Source organism: Haemorhous mexicanus, chromosome 14 (genome assembly GCF_027477595.1).
Source record: "Haemorhous mexicanus isolate bHaeMex1 chromosome 14, bHaeMex1.pri, whole genome shotgun sequence".
NCBI classification, from domain to species: Eukaryota; Metazoa; Chordata; class Aves; order Passeriformes; family Fringillidae; genus Haemorhous; species Haemorhous mexicanus.
The window spans coordinates 16,359,923-16,378,747 of NC_082354.1; the positions used below are offsets into that span (position 1 = coordinate 16,359,923).

An 18,825-nucleotide genomic window follows, 5' to 3' on the forward strand; every position below is an offset into this window, starting at 1 on the left:
CCCCCCGTTCCCAGGCGCTCCCCATTTAAGCCGAGCCCCCCTCGGGCCCCGCCGCTCCCCGCCCGGCGCGGAAGGAGTTAAGCGGCGGGGCCGCCTCGCGCCCGGCCCCCGGTGCCGGCGGAGTGATTCACTTCCTGCCTCGCGCCCGCGCGGCCCCGCGGCCCCGCCCCGACACAGCCCGCCCCGCCCCCGCGCCGCGCCCATTGGTCGGCCCGGCCGGCGGCGCGCTCCCATTGGCCGGCGCGGGTGCCAGTCGCGGCGCGGCCGCCGCCGGGCCGCCGTGCCGGTGGATGTCAAAGGCTGGCGCGGCGGCGGCGGCACAGTATAACTCGTGGGGCTGCCGCGGCCATGGCCACAGCCGCCTCCAACCCCTACGGCCTGCTGGGCGCCGGCGCGCTCGCCCACGCCGAGGGCGCGGGCATGCAGCAGGGCAGCCCGTTCCGCAGCCCACAGAAGCTGCTGCAGAGCGAGTACCTGCAGGGCGTCCCCGGCAATGGGCACCCGCTGGGGCATCACTGGGTGACCAGCCTGAGCGACGGCGCGCCCTGGCCCGCGGCGCTGGCGGGCGGCCCGCTGGAGCAGCCCGACGTGAAGCCGGGCCGCGAGGACCTGCAGCTGGGCGCCATCATCCACCACCGCTCGCCCCACGTCTCCCACCACTCGCCCCACGCCAACCACCCCAGCGCCTGGGGCGCCAGCCCGGCGCACAGCGCCTCGCTGGCCGCCCCCCCCGCCGCCGCCGCCGCCGCCGCCGCCGGGCAGCCCCTGAGCGTGTACTCGCAGGGCGGGTTCGCGGTGGGCGGCATGCTGGAGCACGGCGGGCTCACCCCGCCGCCCGCCGCCGCCGCCGGCCAGGGCTTGCACCCGGGGCTGCGCGGCGAGGCCGGCGGCGAGCACGGCGAGCTGGGCGGCCACCACTGCCAGGACCACTCGGACGAGGAGACGCCGACCTCGGACGAGCTGGAGCAGTTCGCCAAGCAGTTCAAGCAGCGCCGCATCAAGCTGGGCTTCACCCAGGCCGACGTGGGGCTGGCGCTGGGCACCCTGTACGGCAACGTCTTCTCGCAGACCACCATCTGTCGCTTCGAGGCCCTGCAGCTCAGCTTCAAGAACATGTGCAAGCTGAAGCCGCTGCTGAACAAGTGGCTGGAGGAGGCCGACTCCTCCACCGGCAGCCCCACGAGCATCGACAAGATCGCGGCGCAGGGGAGGAAGAGGAAGAAGCGGACCTCCATCGAGGTGAGTGTCAAGGGCGTGCTGGAGACGCACTTCCTCAAGTGCCCCAAGCCGGCCGCCCAGGAGATCTCCTCGCTGGCGGACAGCCTGCAGCTGGAGAAGGAGGTGGTGCGGGTCTGGTTCTGCAACCGGCGGCAGAAGGAGAAGCGCATGACCCCTCCGGGCGAGCAGCCGCAGCACGACGTGTACTCGCACGGCGTGAAAACGGACACGGCCTGCCACGACCTCTGACCGCGGGCTCGGCCCCGGGACTGCCCGGCCGCGGGACTGACTGCCCGCCCGCCTCACGGGCTTTAACTTATGGTTTCGGGAGACGCGGCGAGGGGTCCCCGCCCGCCGCCGCCTCGGCAATATTTTTTTTTCCTCTCTCCGACCTTTCCGCTGGTCACACACGGTGTTTACTCGCAGACAAGGTTTGTTTTCGGTCTCCGCTAGGACGAAGGAAAAAAAAAAAAAAAAGACACAAAAAAACCCCAACCAACCCCACCGCAAAACAAAACCCAAACAAAAAGGAAGGAAAACAAAAAAACCGAGAAAAAAAAAAAAAGGGAAAACCCACGGAAAAATAGAAAATGGAAAAAAAAAAAAGAACGAAAAACCCGACAGAAAAGGAAAGACAGATGTGTGCCTATGAATAACCTTCCAGCGCCTTGGTTATATCAGCTGTATTTCAGGTGAATCTGTTTTACAATAGACTAGTTTTGCATTTTTAAAGACTTATATAGCGTTTTTAAATGTCTGAGGTGTTTTACTACAAACTGTACACAATATTTGTGACCTAATTTGTATCGAATTGAGCAGTCCAAACGTTCCTCCCTTCCCCAAGCACCGGCAGTGTCACCGAGCGGGGCCGGGGCAGGGCGGCCGCGGCCCTTCCTCACCCCCCCCGAGGAGATGGGGCTCCCTCCGCGCCCGCGGAGCCCCGCAACGATGTGAAGAACAGGCTTGTTTGTTGCAGCTTTTTTCTTCCTTTTCAAGAACTTCCCAACACCGTAAAACGGTCGGGTCACAAGCCTGACCTCCCCCCTCCCTTCTTCTCGCAAGGAAAAAAAAAATTATATATATATATATAAAATAATTATTTCTAGGAGATTTACCCGAAATTAAGCATCACAACCAAACCCGTGGCATTTGCCAGTCTTTTTTCTTTCCGAAGATGAGTTGGGCTTTTTAATCAGCGCCAGACTGAGAGGTCTGTAGTAAAACACCTTTATCCTTCTGCGCTTTCGCTTCGGAAATCGGTTTCTCTGTATTTTGTTTCGATAGTGAAGAGGAATGAGGTGTCGGGGGGAAGGAGGAAGGGAGGGAGGGAAGAGGACAGAAAACGCCCGCATTTGGTTCACGCTGAGCTTCTTTCCGCGTCGCAGGGAGATGCTGGATTTGTGGAAAAGCTTTTCTAGGGGGGAGGGCGGAGGGAGGGGGGGAAGACAAAAAAAAAATCATAATAATCACCGACAAAACAAAACAGGGAGGAAAAAAAAAAAACACCAACAAAAAAACAAACCCTCAATCACCAAAACAAATTCCCTAAAATGCAAACGCCGTTTTTCGGGCGCAGGGAAGTGCTGAGCTGCACCCGCCCCCTCTCTCCCTGTCCCTCCCAGCCCGGGGCTGCGCTGTCCCCAAGGGCGGGGGGTGCGGTGGTCACGCACCCACCCGCGAGGGGTCCGTGTGTGTGTGTGTATGTCTGTCTGTCTGTCCGTGTGTGTGCGCGCACCCCCCGAGCCCCGCACCCCCGGGGCCGCCGGGCAGGGCCGGGTCCCCCCCCCGCTCCCGGGGCTGCACCCGCGGCCCCCCGAGGGCCGGGCCGGTCCCCGCTCCGCAGCTCCCGCACAGCATCCCCCTCCTCTCCTTTCCTCTCCCCCCCCCACTTTCCCTCCTCCAGATTTTTTCCTTTCGACATTTATATTTTTCAAGTATTTTTCAGTAAGCGCTAAAAAAAAAAACAAAGAAAATAGGAAAAAAAAAGAAATTAAGAGAAAAAGAAAAAAAAATAACTCGACACTGAGGACCTGCCTATTTCTGCCAACTTTATAACTGTACAGTTTTGTATATTAAACGTTTTTTGGAAGTTATTAATTTAAAGAAAGATCATTTAGTTTATTCATTTAGTAACTGATGTATAATAAACGCTATTTTCATTAAAGGTTGCTTTTTTCAACTATTTTATCCAAAATTGCCTATTGCAGTTGCCAACAATTATTTATTTTCAATAAATTCCGCATTATGTTTAAAAAAAAAAAGAAAGAAAAAAAAACGTTTCAGAAAGAAACAAAAAAAAAAAAAAAGAAGCCTAAATGGGTGTCGGATAAAAATAATAACGAAACACACGAGTGGCTGTAACGTTTGGTTGTCGACCAGTTTTAGTCAAGGGGTTTATATTGACGCAATATTTTATTGTTGTAAAAGGAAAAAAAAATTTAAAAAACCCGAAAGGTTTAAATAAACATTTTTACGAAAGAAAAACAAAATAGCTGGAAACCTGCGGGTGCGTGGTTTGTGCGCTGGCCGAGCGGGGCTGCGGGGGCTCCTCCGGCCCCCAGCCCGGGCACGGCCGGGGGGGCTCCAGGGGCCGATCCGGGCACTGCCGCTGGCACCTGCCGCGGCTTCGGGGTGGGAAAAAAGCGGTTTTGGGGCGGTAAAAGGATCCGTGCGGCTTTGGCGGGGCAGGGCAGCGTGTGTCCACCGGCGGAGCCGCGCGTCGCTGCGTTCCGTGTGTATCGATATTGGGGCTGTCCCGGGGCCGCCGCTCGCCGCCCCCGCGCTGCCCCCGCGGCCCCGCCGGCGGGTCCCGGCTCCGGGCAGCGGCGGCGAGCGGGGCACCGGGCAAGTTTCTTTTGTTCCGCCCGTCCCCCCGCCCACCGTGCCCGGGCCGCGGCCGCCGGCAGCGGAGGGGCCGCGGCGCCGAGCCCCGTCCCCGCCCCGGGCCGCTCCCCCGGCGGGGAGGGCAGCGTGCGGAGGAACAATAACACTTAATCTCATCCACCGGGGGAAACGGGGAAACCCCGGCAGCCGGGGGGTGCAGGGGGAGGCAGGGAAGCGGCAAAAACTTCAAGGGATCGCCAGCGAAACGGGCTTTTATTTTATTCTTTTTTTTTCTTCTCCCCCTTTTTGAAGCCGAACCTCGGAGAAAACAATACCCAACCCTTCTGCCAGCAGTGTAGGGGGGGGAAAAATTACCTTTAGGAATCCTGAGGAGCGGCCCGAGCAGGGAGCGAGCTCTGGTCTTCAATAAGCAGCAGCAGCAGCAGCAGCACGCGAGTGGACAGGCGCCTTCCCACTGCACTGCCAGCACACCAACCCTCCTGCACCTGGGAGAGAGAGGGATTTGGGATGTGAACAGTGGGCCATGCATTGTTTCTGAACCATAAAACTGATTTATTTCATTGGTAAATCTCTGTGAGCTGCAGCACCGCGGCCTTGGGGGCATCGGGCCTGCGGCCGCCCCTGCGCTGGGCAGCGGGGCCCGCGTGGCTCCGCAGAGGGACCAGGACCTCCAGCTCTCTCTCCAGAAGGATTACAGCAGCAGCAGAAGGAAATATAACCCCCAAAAGGCCGATTTTTCAGTCAGCTCCAGGAACAGGATGAATGTGGCGTGGGGACCAAAGCACAGGAGTAAAGAGCCGTGGTTTGTAAACAGCCCCAGCTGAGGAGATGGAGGAGAAGGTCCAGGCTAAAGCCAGCCCTGGTTAAAGCCAGCCCTGCGAGCTCATGGTGCCTCTGGGCCCAGGGAGGCAAAGCTCCTGAAGGCAGCCTTGGTTTGGAGGAGGGACAGAAGGCGTTTCACTGAAATTAGCCCGTTTTAGAGCCCTTTGGCTGCTCTGTAAATACAACCACAGCGAGGGCTGGGTTATGTCTTATTTTAAAACAAATTAGGTTGAGACAAAAGAGATGCAATGAAAGACGAAATCAAGTAAGTTTATAAACAGAAGCACTTCAAAGGCTGCTGGAAAGCCGGAGAAAATAGGAGAATTTCGTCTAAAGAAAAGAAAATCTCTGCTGGTTATTGCCCATCGATTTCAGTGTTCCTGCGAGCAAAAGGAAACTCTTTTGTGCCACCTAATGTTAAGTACAGATCACTGTTGTCTTCTTTGCTGCCCATCATCCATGGTGAGCATGAGGAGCCCTCGGGGTGCTGAGCCCATCAGGGTGGAGTTCAGCATCCCAAAGTCCCACCAAACCAAGGGCAGGGAGAGAGAAACTTCAGCTTCACAGTTACCTTCTGAATTTAGGGATTTTTTTTTAAATAAAGAACTCAGGAGGGGGTGGAGAGAAGCACGGGGTAGGATCATAAGAATGAGAGACTCCAAATTTGGGCTTTGTTATAAAAAAGTAGCTGCAGAACGAGCACATCCAGGGTTTATGTAAGCTACCCACCCCCAAGCTCCATCTCAGCAGCCTCGGGGCTTGGGGGAGCTTCTCCCTCCGCTCTCCTCAAGAACCCAAGTGGCCTGGCCTTTGCACACCCCTGTCTCCCAGCTGGAAGAATTTTGGTGTGTACTTAGCAGCCATTCACATTAATTTAGTATGTAAATATCTCACAGAATCCTTTAAAGAAAGGGCTGAAAGCAAACTTTTCTCCAATGACAATAAATTGCACTGTTTTTGTGATTTTAATGGTGAGTGTTTAAAATTTTAGCAATTTTTGAGGCTGAATCTTCCATGCTTTCCGTATTATACTGAAAAAAAAAACCCAACCAGAGGCTTCCTTTGAGTTAAGTTTTCAATATTTGCAATGTGTGCTCTTTAAAGATGGCCAGGACATGGGAGAGGGTTCTCTTAAAAGCTAAAAATTACTAGAAGTAAGCAGAGATGCCATTTCACTTTAGGTTGGTCACTACAGATCATTCAAAATATGGACCAGTCAATCCATATCTAGGCTACATTTGACCAAGATGTTTTTAAAATCTCTCAAAATCAAATATTTCAAGGGTTTTTTTCTGTATTTTTAGTATTGATTCCATAGGTTCAGGCAGAACAGATGAAAGCAACGTGGTCCTCTTGGGCTGCATCCATTTACCAAAACCACCACTGATTTTAGGGCAGATCCACATGTGGATGGAGGCACATTTAAAACCTCAGTCCTTCCCCCAGGAGCATGTGGGGCTGGGGGTGGATGCCCTGGTCCCAAAACCCAGACAAAATTAATTGTTTACTCACCAGAGCAATCAGTGAGCTCGCCATGCAAATGGAGATATTAATTAATCTTTGCACAATTGAATTCCAGGGTTCCATCCTAGGAAAAAATAGGTATACAGTATTTCAGGCAGGTGACCAATCTGCTCACTATCCCCCCAAAATACCCACAGACATCAGGGCCTGCATTTGTACTCAGTTTCCCCTTTTTCCAGCATCCTGTAACCAATAGACTGGAAAGGCTCCACAGCAATTACATATTTAGGATATGTGATAGCTGCAGTTAAGATCTTTATGACTGATTGCAGGATAAAATTTACTTCAAATGTGCAAGAGCCCATTTTTAAACCTCAGTCTTTCAGCTGCTTTGCATTAGAGATATTCCAAAGAATCAAAAGCAATTAGAGCATACAAAGTCTAAATGGTAAATAATTTCCAAATCAAAACCTTTATTAAAGCAATAAGCATCTATTTTTGTTAACACTGTAAGAGATGGAAAGGACCAAAGTAAAGAACTTTTGGTTTTATGTCACAGAAAGAAAGCCAGACTTCTATGCTGAAGAGCAGTATAGGAAATCTCACCCCAAGTAGGTTTTGGGTCAAGTTTGAAAGACTTGGGAAAGCAGGACAAGCAAAAGGATTTAAAACTCCCATTTTGGTGGTGGGATGGGAGTGGGGATGGTTTGCACACGCCTGAGATGGGATCTGTGGGTGGATCCGTGGCTCCCGAATCCCAGCGAGCGCCTCGGCGGCTTGCAAATATTTGTAGAATCACGTCCTTAATTAGAGTGGTAAAACAGTATTAAATCTTGGAATGGGAGAGAAAGAGGAGAGCGAGGAAGAGCTGTCAGTGGCGAGAGCCTGTCAACAAGAAGTTAAAAAGGCAGTGGTAAATCTCATTTCTGGGAGCTCTGGGTTTGCGGAGCCATCGACCGGCGGCTCCGGGCTCGGCGGCTCCTGATCGATGCTCTGCTGGCACAGAGCACCACGCCGAGGAGCTGGGGGCTGCTGAAGGACCTTTGAAAATGGGGATGTTTCAAACAGGGACTGGGAAAAGCTGGGCAGCAGCTCTCCCCACCCCTGGTGTTATTCAGACACCCAAAATGCTGCTCCATTATTCTGTCACTGGATTTTATTTTTATTTTTTTTTAATGATGCCAGTCCTTGACTTCTGCACCTCGAGTACAAATAATATTTACCCAGCATAAAAGCACCATTTCTGAACCCAAGTTGTTTTCCTATTTGGCCAAAGCATGAAGTTTTGTTTTGCATATTCATTTTCAGACTTTGGGAAGGAAAAATCATATCAAATCAAATCAAATCAGCTCACAGATCTTACTCACCAAAAAGTGGCCGGGGGAGATGAGAGTGTCTGAGCTCCCCTGCCATCACTGAAGGACAACTGGAGGTAACACGAGCTGCTCTCCATCCAGGGCTTGTACTTCTGTCCAGATTATGGGATTAGTCTCTGTTACATCTATCTACAGTTGGGAACTTGTGATCCAGTTAAAGCAGCTTGAAAGGCGCCCAGCAGGTGCTGGGGTCTGACTCCGTGGCACAAATTCTGTGAGTTACAGGGGCAAAGCAGGGCTGGCCTTGTGCCGGGCTTCCCAAGGCTCCACACGGCTCAGGGAGACGGGGAAAGAATCAAAATCCTGCCAGAAAACTCTCCCAGACAGGGAAAATCAGCCACAGCCTCCTTTTTTCCACCCTACATCTTGAAATGGAGTTGCTAAAGCTTAAATACAAACACTGTCAGACGTGAGTTTATGATTCTTTGCTGCTCCACACACATCACAAGAACACAGGGGATCTCCTACACCTCAGAAATGCTAATTCAGCTCTGGAATTCTGAGTTTGCAGAAACTGTCCTGTAAATGTCACGGGGGATTACCAAATCTACAAAGATTATAGTTCTGCATACGTTCAGACTATTGATTTAAAACTTTATTATCTTTGATATAAATTCTTCACAAAGGAAACAGTTCAGCAGTGGGAATTCTGTCCATGTCAAGCTTTTCCAGGGTTGAATCCTTCTGTACAATCCTGCTTTTCACTAGAGTGGGCAGATCTCTGAAGGTGATGCTACACAAACCCAGCACAGCACCATATAAACATAAAATCCTGCCCTGCTCAGCCCAAAACTCTCCCAGCTGCAGCAGAGAGAGGATACAACACACTCCCAGTTATTCAGCCACGAGGAGTTTCTAATGGAAAATGTAATGGTGTGGGCTTTATTCTCGTGTGTTCTTCATAGTGTAGTAAAGCTGTAGTAGAGCCTCAGAAAATCTGCCTTTGTAACAAGATCTCTGCAGAAATGAATACATGGTGATGTGGCTGGCAGTGGTTTGCTCAGAAAAACATGCAGTTGCATAGTAAGATATTTATAACAGGATTAGATTTCAAGTACAAAGCCCAGTTCAAAGATTTTTCAGGATGGTGCACGAGAAAATGACAAACTCTGAGTTTTTCTGAGTTCCTTGTTCTCTGTGGTGGAGAACCTTTGTGGTAAAGCATCACTTGGAGCTGTCTCAGCTGGACCTGGGAAAATCGTGGCCCCTTCCCAGCCATGCCAGGATGGGATGCAGATGAGCACAACAGATGCTGGGAAAGGTCCTGGGCTCCCCTCCCTGTGATCTGCTCTCCTGCCTCTGACTCCACGGGGTTGGGTGTTCAGGGCACAGCAACCTGCACATCCCACACTGATGCTGGCTCTCAGCCCTCTGTGCAGGAGTTTCCCTCCCTATGGAATCTCTCTGGTTGCCACTCCTTGGACAGAAACAGTGCTGGAACAATTCCAACCCAGCCCCATGAGAGAGAGCACCCCTTACAGGCCTCCATCCTAAATCCAGGTGAGAAACTAAACTCTGCCTTGTTACAGGACCTCCATCCTAAATTCAGGTTAGAAACTGAACTCTGCCCAGCTTTATGCCCATTTCCTGTGCTGCACACCAGTTTTGATGAGCTCCATAAGTCAAACTCACTGTGAACATTTCCTGCTCTGTAACATTCTTCGACTATAAAATACTTTTTTGCTGGTTTGTCCAATATAAAGCACATCAAACAAAGAATACCAAACAATTCTTTTAGCAGAAAAGAATTGAAGGGTTTTTTTCCTTATTTCCTACAGAAAACACTTCCACCTCTCATCCTGAGTTGTTTCTAATTCTTCTGGGCATAGGAGTGGTAAAAGGGATGAGTTCAGTGGTGCCTGATTCAATCTCCATCACACAACTGTCTTCCCAAGGGATTTATTCTGTGACATTTCTTCGTCTTGCCCCAACCTAAGCCAGGAAAACACTCTGTGGGAATTGTAACACCTCATATATTCCAAGGGAGAGGATAACAAACCAGGCTGCTCTGACCTTTTTGGGATTGGTGCTGTTTGATCCCTCATGTCCACAGTGGTGACCTGGGGGATGCCAGGCAGTGGAGCCAGTCCAGCTATGGCACAGTAAAAAAGTTAAAAGTCACTGTTTATGGGTCTATTAAATGTTTATGATCTTTCAGAGGCCATACCAGGCATTAAAATTATGATACCTTGTTCCCATAACAAACATGGGGGTGAGAAGGGAAAATGAGGCTGGTTTGAGGTGCTGCTCTGAGGGCAGTGAGGGAGTGTGTTGTATCCTCTCTCTGCTGCAGCTGGGAGAGTTTTGGGCTGAGCAGGGCAGGATTTTATGTTTATATGGTGCTGTGCTGGGTTTGTGTAGCATCACCTTCAGAGATCTGCCCACTCTAGTGAAAAGCAGGATTGTACAGAAGGATTCAACCCTGGAAAAGCTTGACATGGACAGAATTCCCACTGCTGAACTGTTTCCTTTGTGAAGAATTTATCTCAGGGTTGTTGCAACGAGGGCACAAAACCAGAACAATATTCACTCTCTGCTGTGAAACAGCCAAAAACAAAGAGGTGACATCACACCTGAGCCATGGCCTGAGTGACACCACAGCAATCACCCAGCCAGAGGCACCCAGACCAGCTGCAGAAATTGGGAAGCCCAAACAGAGATTAGATGTGCCTATTAACAGAGGTTTTAGGTTGAAACACAGAAATTGAACCATTTTGGAGGCTGCCAGCACAGAGCTGTGCTGCTGGGACACCTTCACCTTTCCTGTTCCAGCCCCCTGGGAGCTCCTTGCTTGGCTCTCACATCTCACCATGGGCTGTGCAGCCCAGTAAAACCCTGGAGATATTTTTGCTTTTTTTCTGTTCTAAATATATCACATCCTAATCTCACTGCATCCATGGTACATCAATGAGTGCCCATGAACAGGGACAATTTACAAACATCCTGACAGCCTCAAAGGTCTCATCCCACCCCTGTGAAACCTCTGCTTGTCACCACAAATCCCTGGATTCACACTGAATTTTCCTGGCAGGAAAAGAAACTTGGTCAACTCTAAAGGATGGAGAAATTCAGTCTGGGGACAAAACCTCCCAAGCCAGCAGCAGCCCTGGGCTACTGAGAGCTGCTCAAAGACAGCTCCAGGTAACTTCTGTTTAAGAAGAGCTGTGAAAGTAAAATATGCAAAATCATTAAGTGTATTATTTCCTACTATTACCCCAAACAAATTTCTCTGGAAAATTACACTGTTTTTTCAAAATCACATCTGATCTGATAGTTGGTAATGAAAATAACAGGTCATTAAAGTGGCAGTTATTACAAGTGTATGAAAAGTAAAGCCAAAACATTAAATAGAATGAAGTCATTGATATTTATTTTATTTTCTGCTATATCACTAGCACCCTTTTTTATTTGTTTTGTAATAGAGTATTAAAAAATAAATATACCTACATAAAATGTTATCAGTTGCAAAGAATTAAGAATGTAGGATAGGCACCAAGCCAGGATTAGTATCAGATAAATAGAAATACATGATTTAATGTTAACTAATAGGTGGTACCCAGCAGAGACTGAGATGCCTGGACACAGGAGAAGAGCAGAGGAAGAACTGGGCAAATAGGTGAGAAAAGGTGCAGGGTTAAATCAGTTATCCCAAACTTTACATCCCAAATGCTTCATGGAAACCACAACTTTAAAGAAAGAAAGGGAAGGAAATTTAAAAAGAAACTTCCACCAGGTTTCACAGCCTTTTAAACCTGGTCACAGGAATTCAAGGGTGTTTCTTGGGCTTTGTCCATCATTTACCTCCTGTGTTGAAATGCACTGGAATTCCCAAATAGGGCCAGGTGTCCCCGGGGCAGCGGGGCAGCGTCTTGGTGACATCCCAGCCCTGCAGTGATGGGTTCCCATTGTCCTCCTGGGCAAAGGAAGTTCCTCCTGTTCTGCAAAACAACGGAGGAGGGAAGGGAATGAGAGGGATGGGAAGAGGGGAGCCAGAAAGGGTCAGCCAGGAGATGGGGGGGTTTCAGCCTCACCTGTGCCCAGCTGGGTGTGCTTTGGCACAGCACAACCTAGGGGAGGTAAAAATGAGAAAGAACAGTAAAAAAAGAGAGAAAACATTGATTGGGGTGTGGGCTGAAGCGTGGGGAGTGCTTTGGTGTGTAAGGGCAGTGCTGGGTTCAGCACATTTTTGGGGCTGTTACTGAGTGTTGCAGTTCCTGAACATCCGTGGTGCTAACACGGCCTTTGCACTCCAGAACCACCTCTGCAGTAAAATCTTCACTGAAGAGCCTTTTAGGAGTAACTATTCTTGCACTAGAGAAAAGAGCCCTTACAAATTCAATTAAAAGAAAAAAAGAAACTAAATTCCTCAAGCAGGATATTTTTTGCTCCGTGGTAAATATTTGGTCTGTGTTCTAGAACAAAATTTTTTTTTCTGGTAAATTTTTTTTTTGGTAAATTTTTTTGGGAGGAAGTCTCTGAGCTCTTGCACAGAAAAACTCAGGCTGCCCATGCAATTTTTGCTGTGTTTGAACATGAAAATATTAATGCAATGTGTCCCCACAGCAGACAGCACTGTGGATGATGGTGATGAAGGGTGCACAGCAGTGCTGTTGAGCTGGGCAGAAAAGCTCCTGATTAGACAAAAATTGTGGTTTTTTCACAGTGCTGAACACCATGGGATGTACCCAAGCAATATATTGTGGAACTCTCTGGTGTTCCAGCAGCAGCAGGAGGATCCCATGGCTGGGTAATCAGGCACGGGCTCGGTGTTCTCCCAGAGAAGGCTCCGGCTGCCGAGCCCGGGTTCCAAAGCTCTGTGATTCCCCCTGTGTCTGCCTGGAGATGCAGGAGATGGAGCAACTGGGAAATCAGCAGAGCAGCAAGCTGAGCACTACAAATTGGTAAAAATTATTTAATACTGGGAAGCCGATCTCGTCACCCCCTGGTAATTCTGTCAATTAAGCAGATGGAATTAATATTAATTATCAACGATGAATTGTTTGCAAGTGTAATAGCGAATGGGGGAAGTAGGAAAAAACACAGCACATTTATGATGCAGAAGTGTTGGCTGTCTCTGAATATTTCCTCTGGAATCCCTTTTGGTTCCATTAAAAAGTACTTTTAGAAATAATTTTTTTTACTGTTTGAGTTGCAAATCAGCCTGGGCAGATTAGGAAATGCCACAAAGCAAATGTGTACACTGAAATTCTCGCTGCTCCAAGAAGTTACATTCACTTAAAAAAAAAAAAAATCAGAAAACAACCCACAGGGATGCTCAGCAAGAGTAGTCATCCTTGAAAAAGAGGGAAGAGCAGCACTTGGAAATATTTTAACTGGGGAAGCAGTCATTGGAATATCCCTCCCACTCTCTGCTGATGCCATCAACAGATTGCAATAACTTTCTTTTCATATTAGGGAAAAAAAGTCAGAAGGAAATGGTAAACCTAGTCTATAAGCAAGAAATCTGAATCCCTGAGACATCATTTATAATTAGTTTTCATTAATAATTTTGATTCATCTCTGCCACTTTGCTCTGCACCTTCAAGGTGCCCCCTTGGCAGCTGTTGGGGAACCTTCTCCTCTGCCATTAGAGCAGGAGAGACCTTGGTTAGAGCACCACTCACAAGGGCATCAGCTTCTCGAGTGTTTGACAGCAAGATTTGCACAAAATGAACCCCTAGAGGAATATTTCCCTCCAGAACAACCTTCCTCCACCCCCAAAAGTTTTCTAAATACTCCCACTGGCAGATGGTGCAAACACAGGCAGGTCCACAGGCACGGGAATTGTTCATCACCACTCATGCTGGGGGTTTTGAAACTTGCCACCAAGACTAGAAATAAAATTTTCCCTACTTGGGATCATTTTCCAGCTCTTTCTTACCTGAATTGGAAGGTGACAGCACTTTCTAGGTTAGGAAAGGGAATTCTAGGTAACTTGTATGGGCTCTGGGAGATCCAGGACAAGGGAATAGGGGCACAAGGGTAGGAGCAGCAGCGGAAAATGGGATACAAACAGGGCTAATCCTTTTTTCAGAGCTGTGTATAAAATGATGGATCCATTCTGCTGCTTGAGGGACATAAATATCAGTTATTAAGACAATCAGGATTTGTTCCTTGCAATTACTTTTTAATAGAAACATGAATCTCAGTTAAAGCCAGATTTACGCTCACCCTTGCCTAACCCAGTGCCAGGATCTTTGATCCCAAATTATTTATGAAGTGGGGAAGTCTCTCCTGCATGGAATGTTTCTGCTTGAAATGGGCAATAGGTTCTTCCCAAAGGCTTTGCACCTTTATTGCATAAGATAATCTGCTGCTGAAATGCATTTATAGGTGCAGCATACAGTTATTACAAAAGCAGTCAGCAATAAAACTTAAAGGTTTAGGGCAGAAATTGAATAAAAATGTCATTTCCAGTTTGAACAGTGAAACTGAGACAGTGGGATCCCAGCAGGAGGATTTGGGCAAACACTCTCCCAATGGGAAACACCCACTGCCACCTTTCATAGTGAAGGGTGGTGAAAGCCCAGAGGCAGAACCAGACTGCTGGGAACAGTTCCCACAGCCAGGGGCTGCAGGGAGCATCCTCACCCCATCCATCCCTCTGCCCAGCACCTCCAGCTCCCCCTTTCCCCATGGATCTACATGTCACACACCAGGGCTCCTGCAAGAGGCTGCTGGGATTTACTGTGGGGGTTTTCCCTTTTTTTTACTTTTAATTTTTGCAGTAATTTCTGCCCCTCCTCCCCATCCTGTCTTGAAGCATCACAAAAGATCCCACTTGGTTCTGTTCTAACTAGACATGATCTCTAAGTTAATTCAGCCATGGATTTGGGGGGTGGGAAAGCCAGAGCTCACTGGCATTGGGGTTTTGGGTTGGTCCAGAGTAAGGACCCCATGAAGGAAGTGACCTCAATCCCCCCACCCTCCCCGACCACTTGTGCACTCCAACAGCTTCTGGTTTTAACCAAAAACCTGATTCACTCTTTTAATGAGTCTTTCAGAGTGCCAAAAGGCAAGTGAAGCAAACTGAAGTTCTTAGGGAAAGGTTTAATTTGGGCAGAGAATTCAGGGGTAACAAATTAATGTTTCCCTCCGAATGGAGCATGTGCAGGTTTGGCTCCAGGAAGCAGAAATCATTTTGCACACTAGAAGCAGCTGCAATCTTTTGAAATTCATATTCAGCAAATAATTCTGAATCGTTCAGGTCCTTTGACATAACTTAAAATTATTTTCTAAGTAAATTGAGTGTAGTTTTATTTACAAGGCCAAGCTGTCTGCAGCTCCCAGCCCTGCTCAAGTGGGAGGAAAACCAACTTTCCACTGGTGTCAACTGGAATTTAAAGGAATTGGGACTCTGAATGCTCAGTGTGCTCCAGAGTGCTGCTCAGGATCGCATGAATCCCTTCTCTTTGAGGAGAAAAGCTGTCTGAATGTCACTCACACTGCCCTTTATTTTTATCCATTAGACAAACAAAATGAATGATCACATTTATGTGGAAAAAAAAGCAGACCCCACGGGCTATACGGCGTGAAAAGAACTCTTTCTGCCCAGCAAGATAATGCTTGAAAAGGTGAATGAAAAGATTTGAGCAAAGAGGAAAATGTCCCTGTAGGACCCTTCCTAATTCTGAGCTCTTCAGCAACGTCAGCCTCGCTAATCCATACCTAGCTGTGAGTTCAAATGAAAAATTCATTAACTTTGTGTCCTTTAATTTATTAGGTGTAGCAACACTCCTCATCAGGGGAAGGGCTGAAAGGAGGGGACAATCAGGGAGCTTTTATTCTCCTGGCAAACCCACGGGCTCACAAAGGGAGAGGACCCGTTTGGGAGGAATTACCCTCCCTAATTAGCGTTGGCTCTCGCCGGGGCCGAGCAAAGGGAAAATGGAAAATCTGCCATCAAAGCCCTGGAACGGCCACGGCCACAACCACGGCAGGGCCAGGCTGTGCTGGAGGCTCCTCCATGGCCAGTGCATCCCACAGCAGTGCATAAAGAGGGAACAGGAACAGGAAAGTCTTTTTTACAGAGAATTAAAACCGAAAGGTAGATTTTCTGCACCATGGCAGGACTGGATGCTGCTTCACATCCCCTGCACTCAGAGCTAATCCATCCTGTCCCTGGGCTATGGCAAACTGGAGAGGCTTTTCCCTGCCTGAGCTGGGGTGCAGGAAGTGAGAAGAGGAAATATAGAGAGTATTGAGTGATCACATCCACGGTGGAACCTGGGATAACAACCACTCCTGCCTTCCTCTCAGGCTGATAGGATTTGGTTTAATTCCCAGTAACACAATATTTTGTCCTTACATGACCCTCCCCGGTGTCCCTTCCCTCCCTCTTTGGAAAGGAATAAATAATTATCCTTATTTTCTGCCAGGAAGCACAGATAGTGAGCGGGGTGAGATGGACAGCAGCCAGGGCAGCGCCAGCAGCAGAGCCAGGGGCCCAGGCCCCATTAACATTAATGCTTAATTAGTGTTTACATCTTCCAAGCAAAATGTAAACACGTATCTGCACCAGCCAGTGCCAGCTGTGATGGAGGCAGTGATGTTATCCAACAGCAATTTCCTCTCCTTTCAAAGGGGCATCTCCACTAGGTAGGACCACAAAACAGCATCTGAGTGGTGTCACCTCATATTGTGCCCTACAAAGGTCACAGCGGGGTCACATCACCAGTTCTGAGGTAAGACCAGCAAATATTTGGGCTGATGAGAAAGAGGAAGTAGTAGGAAAACAAAAAAACATTCCAAAAAACCCAGCCCCTCTGAGGATGCTGCAGCAGTCATCTATGATTTCAATTATGGAATTACAAACTGCCTTGATAGCCATATGGATATAGGCTTTGAAGCCAGGAATTATTTTTCCCCAAATTAATTGTTCTTTGCAACAGCAGAAAACTCTGAACAGCTGTAAAAAATGTTCACAATGAAATCTGAGCGTACTGGAGGTTAATCCAGGTTGAAATTTCTTTACAGATATTAAAATGAAGTTCAGCTGAGCCAGAAGTTTATAAAATCAGCTTCTTTTGCTCCCAAAGATGACAGAGATGCTCTGGCTGCTGGCTCTCCACCCCTCCAAGGTGATGCCCAGCTTACCCAGACACGGAGCACGTCCCTCTGTCATCACTTGTACCTCCCTGAGGCTGCTTCCAAACCTCTCCTTCCTCATGGTCCAAGTTTTCCCACTCCAGGGATCCCACAGACAAACAGCTGGAGGAGAAGATCACACAGCTGAGGATTTTCTGCTGCAATGACCGGAAAACAAATCCACAAATACTCTCTTTCACTGATATCCCTAAAACCTCTGTCACAGGGGTGTTGGGACAGCAGATGTTTGTGGTTCCATGGGGGATGGATAAGACAGGGACAGGATACTTCATGTCTGGCTGTCATCAAGGGCTTTTTCCAATACTGGAAGTTAGGGCAGTGCAACATCACCTCCCCTGCACCCTGAGAGTCACATTTTGTCTCCCTCCTCCTTTGGAATACTCCTGGGAGGAAGCCTTAAGGCTGGGGAAGGTGAGAAGTTTCTTGGGCAGTGGAGATGAATGAAATGAGATGGTTTTCCTGGAGGGAGGTGCACAGGCACCCATTTCCCTCTCAGTCTCTCTCAGCAGCCACTTGCCGTGCTGAAAATCAAATGTAAACGTTGATTTTGTGCCAGAAAGTGAGTCCCTCTGGAAAGGTGAAAACCACCAAGGAGAACAACCACAATCAAGGCAAAAACCAATATAATTGTAAACTAAGCATAAATGGCCATCAATGTACATCAATTCTATAAGGATAGAGGGATATACAGGGTGTTAAGGCAGTTATTTAAAGAAGGAAGACTTTAAAAATGTGTGAAATTATCCCTGTGGTTGAAGACAACTCCCCCACAGTGTTTCCTAAAAGGTGCATAACCTAAAACTGTAAGAACTGCTCAGGTGAGCAGCACAGAGCTGTCAGGACATCACAGTTTGTTCTAAGAACAGTAAATAAAACAGCTTTATAACAGCTTTATTCTCTCTTATTTTGTGGCAGAGTCCAAGTTTTGGTGCTGAGACAAGGAAAGGAGCACCTGAACATGAACAGCATCACCCTGGCTTAGGCACTTTTAGTGACTTTTCTTCAAAGGCAGTCACAGATACAATGATGGAGAGGAATTCCTCTTGCCATTATGAAGATATTGAAGACCCCATGGCCCCCAGACCAGCCCCTAATCCCTGAGTCAGGACATGAGAAAGGCTGAAGGTGCAGGACTGTCCCTGCAGTGAGATCAGTGTCACCAGACTCATCTGCAGGTCGGTGCCACAGTTCCCAGTGAAGCACAAATCACAGGAATTGCTGTACAAATACACCATTATGATTTTTTAGGATGTACTTGCCTTTTTTTTTTTTTTTTTCAAAGGTTGAGTAGGAATTAAGCTCTGTGATTTCCCTCCATGCAGGAATGACTTCAGCACAGGTGTCATCCGTCCCCGAGGCACCAGAACAACCAGACTGACCTCAAAGCACACACAGAAAATTACAAAACACACAAAAAAAAGGGAATTTAACTTGGAAGAACAAAACTATGGGCAAACATTGCTGTCCAAATATAACTCATTTTGCAGTCCCTCACAGCAGGTGATCAGTGCATCCCCAAAGGAGGGACTCACCTGGGGAAATTCAGGTGGCACCCACAGGCGCAGCTCCCTCACCTGGATGCTCCCAGTAATTCCCAGTCCTTGGGAAGGAGCAGCCTGCAGTGACAGCAGGGAGGTACAGCAAGAAGCTGCTCTTTGTGTGCCACACCAAGCTGGGCTGGAGCATGTGAGGGCACAAAGGGTGGAAGTCATTTATTATGAAATAAACTTTGCACAGGCTTAGCGAGACACCTTTGATGTTTCCAAAGAGCCCATCTGAGCTCAGTTTTGGAATAAAGTAGCCAGCTCAATGATATCTTAATTTCTTGAAGACAGTTGTTCAGTCTCTTTTCTATACTGTATGTTCCACATTAAGTCATTATCTATGCTGTTCACTCCATTAATTCTGCTAGTTTTATTAGCAAAGTTCTGCTGCCTGGTCCTGTAGCAGTGACAAGCATTTCTAAAAGCTAATCTGACAGATAATGACTCCA

The 18,825-nt window shown here is 48.4% G+C and overlaps 1 protein-coding gene and 1 long non-coding RNA gene across 2 annotated transcripts; one reads left to right on the forward strand and one right to left on the reverse strand.

Moving 5' to 3' along the window:
* Window positions 1–274: 274 nt before the first annotated feature.
* POU3F4 (POU class 3 homeobox 4) lies at window positions 275–3,400 on the forward strand. The gene has a single exon (XM_059859441.1). It carries the CDS (start codon window positions 349–351, stop codon window positions 1,465–1,467), a length of 1,119 nt encoding a protein of 372 aa, XP_059715424.1. The 5' UTR covers window positions 275–348; the 3' UTR covers window positions 1,468–3,400.
* A 6,754-nt stretch (window positions 3,401–10,154) lies between these two features.
* LOC132333948 (uncharacterized) lies at window positions 10,155–16,973 on the reverse strand. Its single transcript, XR_009488307.1, has 3 exons — window positions 16,821–16,973; window positions 11,756–11,791; window positions 10,155–11,662 (listed from the first exon to the last, which is right to left on the reverse strand). It is a non-coding gene; the product is annotated as an uncharacterized LOC132333948 (long non-coding RNA).
* Window positions 16,974–18,825: the final 1,852 nt, after the last annotated feature.

Bases quoted from the DNA above. Each gene is read 5' to 3' on its own strand.
- POU3F4 (XM_059859441.1), top strand. From the start codon at position 349: ATGGCCACAGCCGCCTCCAACCCCTACGGCCTGCTGGGCGCCGGCGCG.